The 5,620-nt window shown below is 38.8% G+C and overlaps 1 protein-coding gene across 1 annotated transcript; it reads left to right on the top strand.

Moving 5' to 3' along the window:
• Positions 1 to 220: 220 nt before the first annotated feature.
• RGS1 (regulator of G protein signaling 1) lies at positions 221 to 3,252 on the top strand. Its single transcript, XM_064719771.1, has 5 exons — positions 221 to 348; positions 722 to 805; positions 1,434 to 1,495; positions 2,071 to 2,234; positions 2,709 to 3,252. The coding sequence occupies exons 1-5, from the start codon at positions 245 to 247 to the stop codon at positions 2,892 to 2,894; spliced, it is 600 nt and encodes a 199-aa protein (XP_064575841.1). The 5' UTR covers positions 221 to 244; the 3' UTR covers positions 2,895 to 3,252.
• Positions 3,253 to 5,620: the final 2,368 nt, after the last annotated feature.

The following is a 5,620-nucleotide window of genomic DNA, read 5'->3' as shown; positions in this document are numbered from 1 at the left end:
CATCTGGTACAACCTCAACCACGAGACACTGCTGTCTGTTTTTCTTCTCAAAAAAGACTCACGTCACTGAGCACTGAAAGGGGAACTTCCGAGTCTGTGATGAAGATACATGATAAACAGCTCTGCTCACCCCAGCTCCCAGGGCTGCCTGCGTCAATAAAAGGCAGCAGCAGAGGCAGAGAGCTGTCACTTGGGGCTGGAGGATCCTCATGGCCAGAGGTGCTTCACGTTAGAGCCAAGGAAAATGCCTGGATTCTTTTTCTCCCATGACAACATGACTGAATTAAATGGAAAAGAAGATTGCAAGCTTGCAAAAGGCAAAGTCCATAAAAAGAAGCAAAAGGCTTTGTAAGTATATACAGCTTAGTATAAAACTTAATTTATTAGAAGTGCAAATAACAATCTACTAATTTTGGAGATTAAGAATTAGTGCTGCGGTTCAAGCTAAATGAACAAAACCTGCTCAAAGCCCAGGACTACAACATCATTTTAAAAAGCTTGAGCTGAGGCATACCAATTAATTGATTACTTTAAGTAATCCAAAACAGAATTTGATACAGTGGGGGGCCCTTAGTATTTTTTTAAAAATTACTTGGATATGTAACTTCTCAGACTTCAGTCATAGAATGGAGCTGTCTTTGAAAGTTTGAAGAAAATTTAAATAGAAGTTAAGTGCTACTGCAATTCTAATGGATTAAAAAATGTCTGTTCATTGTTTCAGTGGTGCAGATCTCAAAAGTTATTTGAAGTGCATGGTGCCACATATTGAATCTGGGATCAAGACTTCCAGCTCTAGAAATGTCATGTAAGTACGGAAACCCACTGAGTTATAAAATACAATCATAGCTAGATTAGTGCATAGTAAATTACTTCATTTCTAGACTGCTTCTAGAACAACAAGTACTGTAAAAGCATCTAGAATTTCCAAAATACAAGAGAGGTGAACATTAGTAGTTGGAAACTACTCATGGAGTTAAGGATTTTTAATTAGTGATTTGATCTGTCTGCATCAAACAGTGAGGGAGAAGACACTACACTTACATCCATTTTTATCAGAGGGACACTGTAACTGTTCTCTAAAGTTTTACAAGAAAAAATGCTTCTCACCTAAATGAGGAGTAGGGGCATTACCATTCTTATTGCAAAAATATGGAAACAGAAGTACAGGTACAAAATAATTTTATCATAGTTACAGTAAAAGACCGTTTTCCTGGGAATAGAATTCAAGATAACATCATAGTTCCAAATTTTTTCCATCTCTGATTATTTTTCTTGACATGGCCTGTCTCCAGGATCTCAGATTATGACAAAGACATAAATTTAGTAAAATACCTGGAATATAATAATAAATTATAAACTTTGACTCCTTCCAACATACGAACAAAATCCCATGGTTTCTTCCCTGAAGCTTTTTCTTTTTCTTGTCACCTTAGGCTTTCTGCAGAGGAAGTTATTCAGTGGTCACAGTCTTTGGAAAAGCTCTTGGCCAGCCAAAGTAAGTCTGTTACCTCAGTATGACTTGGTTCTGACTCTAAGAACAAAGTTTTATCTAATCTCACCAAACAGGAAAAGCTATAGCATTGTATAGAGTCAGACAATGGGCAGGTACACTTCAGTTTTTTACAGCTCTGGTATAACTTGGACACTCTACAGCTTGGCTTCCAAGTTGGGTTTTGGGGTCTCTTTCCATTTTCAGTATAGCTATTAACCCCAAATAGCTCATTTTGATCAGTCTTTAATCCTTGGGTAATCAGTTTCATCAATTTAGGACAATCAGTTTAATCTGGAATTTTCTCTCCACTTATACCCTAAGACACTTCATTTAGGAAGGACTACAATCCATTGTTACAGGATCAGGATCCAGAGCCTAGATCTAAAAACACTGAACATGATTAGGAAGACTCCCAACAGCCTCAATATTAGAATATCTGTTGTATGATGAAGAAGCGAAGATCAGTGTATTTTGGCAAGATTTTTCATCAGATTTCAATACAAATCCTGGTATTTATTTTCTCCTCCCTGGTCACAAGTATCATACAGTAAATGTTGAATTATTTGTGTTGGCTTCAGGTGGCCAAGGTGTCTTTCGGGAGTTCCTGAAGTCAGAGTTCAGTGAGGAAAACATCGAGTTCTGGTTGGCTTGTGAGGATTACAAGAAAACCAAGTCTGATCATTTACATGGCAAAGCAGAGAGGATTTACGAGGAGTTTGTTCAGTCAGATGCCGTTAAGCAGGTATGTATAAAGCCAGCCTGTGCAGAATTGGAAGGGAGAAGCATGATGCTCTTCATTGAGCCAGCCCAGCTTGAGTAGCTCATGGTACTTGGAGATTCTTTGTGTTTGTGAGTGAAAGCACCACAGAACAGTTCTTGTCTTTCAAATTATGCTGACCTTCTGGAAAAACTAAAGTTCGGTATGTTGGTCATATCTGAACTGGAGACATTCAACACAGGATTTCTTTTAGTAACTGGAGGTTGTTCCTGAAAGTTGAGCTGTATTAATTCTGACTCCAGAACAAACTACATTTCTATAGTGAACAACTTTTGTGCCTAACTGGGATACAGGTATTTGATTTCCCCCAATTTACAATTATTGTGACAATGAGCTGTCATAGAATTCTAAGACTGCAAATGCATGTATTGACAAAGAGGTGTAGAAAAGAGACTACATTCAAACTTAGCTTTTAAACCACATTTTTTAATATTCCAGATCAATATTGACTATCAGATGAGGGAAGCAACAGCCAAAAAGGCTCAAGACCCAACTCACACAAGTTTTGATGAAGCCCAGAAAACAGTGTATATCCTTATGGAAAGAGATTCGTATCCCAGGTTTTTAAAATCCAAATCCTACCTGAACCTTTTGAACCAGCTGCAAACCAACACTTCGAAATAAAGTATCTGAGGCATGAAGAGCCAAGTAGACTCTGTCAAATATCCTGCGAAGAGATCCTCCACGGTGGTTGGATCTTGCCAAGGAAAATCCCTGTCTTGGGAGATGCAAACAGCTCCACAGGCAACAGGATGCACGATAAAAGCTGGTGAGGTTTTCATGAGGGTGAGAGCAGCACAGGGAGAAAATCCTCTGCTCTCACATGCCACAGAGTCAAGACAGGATGTGGAAACCAAGTTTTGACCTGCACTATGAACACTGAACTGTGTCTTAGGTCCCAAAGAACTGCTGATTGTTAGGAAGTGCAAGACCTCCAAACTGAGCATTGGGAAAAGACTATTAAGTTCAGAAGAAAAACTAGGATGACTGATAATTTTTGGCATAACAAGAAAATGCCAAGATAATGACAGCTCTTTTAAAAATCTGTGAAGTGTTAATAGGTATGAGTTCCACATTGCTGTTGTACTATGCAAGTATATTCTAAATGGATGTGTCTTAAAAGCTATATGGTTTAAATTATATAAGGTTTGTATAAGCTTTATTTTTATTAAGTTGGTATTCAACAGGCAGGTATGTAGCACCTTTGTTGTTTTATTTATTGAAAAATAATAAGTAACTATTCATTAAAATACAGTTAAAATAAAGATTTATAGTGGTTTTACATCTTATTTGAAGTGATTGTTCCATTGTAGCTACTGACATATTGAAACACACAATTCCCTTCAGTCTCACTGTGTTACTACTTCTCCTCTCCATATTCAAATACTAATTTTACCTTCACCATTTCTCTCTGCAGCTGATACTGACTTACACAGACCCATCCTCACAACCCCCAAAAAAGAAAAGTTGTGATTATGGTTGAAATATGTAACTAAGAACAACAGCACTCCCAAAACTCTAGTGCTGGGGACCTTTGTGACATTGGAGCTTATAATGAAAATAAGTCAAAGAATGTCTCGGTTTTATGAGTTCCCATCACGAGACACTGGTATCGCATGGTTGGCAACACAAGATTTTATCTCACCCATGCAAATTCTCCATTTTTCCAGAATAACATGAGCTTTGTGAGCTCCACTCTGTTCTGTACCAAGGGGAGAAGCTATAAATTCAGAGACATCACCTCCTGGCCAGAACAGACCATGTTCTTATTGCCACCCCCTGGGGACTTTGGACCTCCAGGGCAGAGCCAAAATCTGTGTCAGATGCAAAACAGATGGAAGGAACATAGAAAAGCGCCAACCCCCACTATCACCTACTGTAGTAGCTGGAAGCCATTGGAAATTACATCTTCCTTTCAAAGCTTATGAATACAGAAGACCCCAGACTCCCAGTATTATTTTTAAGTAACGTGTTCCTGAGAGTCTGACTGCAACACCTGGATGTTCCTGTAATGATGTAAGCCAGTCTTCAGTTGTCACTCATAAATTATTTAATTTTCCAGGATCACTAGGAATAAGTCTAATTGATGTGAAGTAGGAACAACAGCAGTGCCTCCCACACAAGATGCATCACCATGTTTGCTCTAACACAGCTACATGGACCAGATGCCTCTGTTTGCAGAACTTCAAGCTCACAGAAGATAAAAGAGACCCTTGAAATACCAGCTACCCTTCAAACAGACACTGCATTCAAGTAACATTATTCTTTTGACTGTAAATCCCTCAAATTATTATGGCCCTGATCTTCCTTTGCTCACCCCTGTCATTTCCCAATTTTGCTATGATTTAGCCAAACACCCATATGAAATTTCTGACTAAAATAATATTTCATAGCATGGATAGTTAGGGTTTTTATTTATTTTTGAATGGCTTGTTGGTAGGAGAGGAGACTGTCATAGCAATTGCACCACCATGTATTACACAGTTAGGATAGATCTGAGTTTCTGAGGAGGGAAGAACGGATTTTTGACTTTCTTCCACAAGCATCTGTCCCTACTTCATAATCTGGTAGCATAAGAGAGCAAAAAGATTTATTTCTTCTTCAAAAAGAAACTATTTCACTCTGCACAACCCAACAACTTTGGCTATTTTCAAGTATCTCACCTTATTTGCAATACAAACCTAATAGCAACAGCAAAAGTCAGTTGCCCAGATTGTTAACTTTAGAGATATTCCAGCCCACGTGAACATCCCATACAACATCACCACATTTCACCAAACAAGGAACAGCAGAAATTCAGGCCTGGCTCTGGGATGCTGGAAGCCCAGAATTACATGTCTGTTTCTATAGCAGGTCTGTCCAAAGTGGTTGTTTTAACAAGGTCTGAGGGATGTGGATGACCCAGAACACACAGATGCTTTCTGTCACCCTTGGCTCATGTACAACTTGGGTGCACTCATGTCCATCCACTCATGCTCAGAAACAGCCCCAACGTCACATGTTGTTTTCACAGCTGTGGGTTGGGCCTTTTTCTTAAACTGGATTTCACTTTCCCTCTTTGGAAAAGATATACCATGAGAGAATGGAAATCTGCTGTTCCGTTCACTGTCTCTAAAAACAACGGTTGAATCAGGTTGGCCATCAGCTACAGAGCAGTGCAGGAAAACAGGATGAAGTATATGGAAAGCTTTAAGATTTAACAGTAGTGACTCAGACTTTTCTTTAAGTGGCCTATCTTACTCCTGAAAAAACATTCTCATTGTTTGTTAGTGTTCCAGTGCAAAAATCAACCACTGTACCATCTTCAGGTACACTTTTGAAGTGAATTCACTCCTCTCTGTTTCAGTTTT

The sequence above is a fragment of the Zonotrichia leucophrys genome, chromosome 8 (assembly GCF_028769735.1).
Source record: "Zonotrichia leucophrys gambelii isolate GWCS_2022_RI chromosome 8, RI_Zleu_2.0, whole genome shotgun sequence".
NCBI lineage: Eukaryota > Metazoa > Chordata > Aves > Passeriformes > Passerellidae > Zonotrichia > Zonotrichia leucophrys.
The sequence above is the reverse complement of the archived record's forward strand: the minus strand, read 5'-3'. Positions and strand labels throughout refer to the sequence as shown.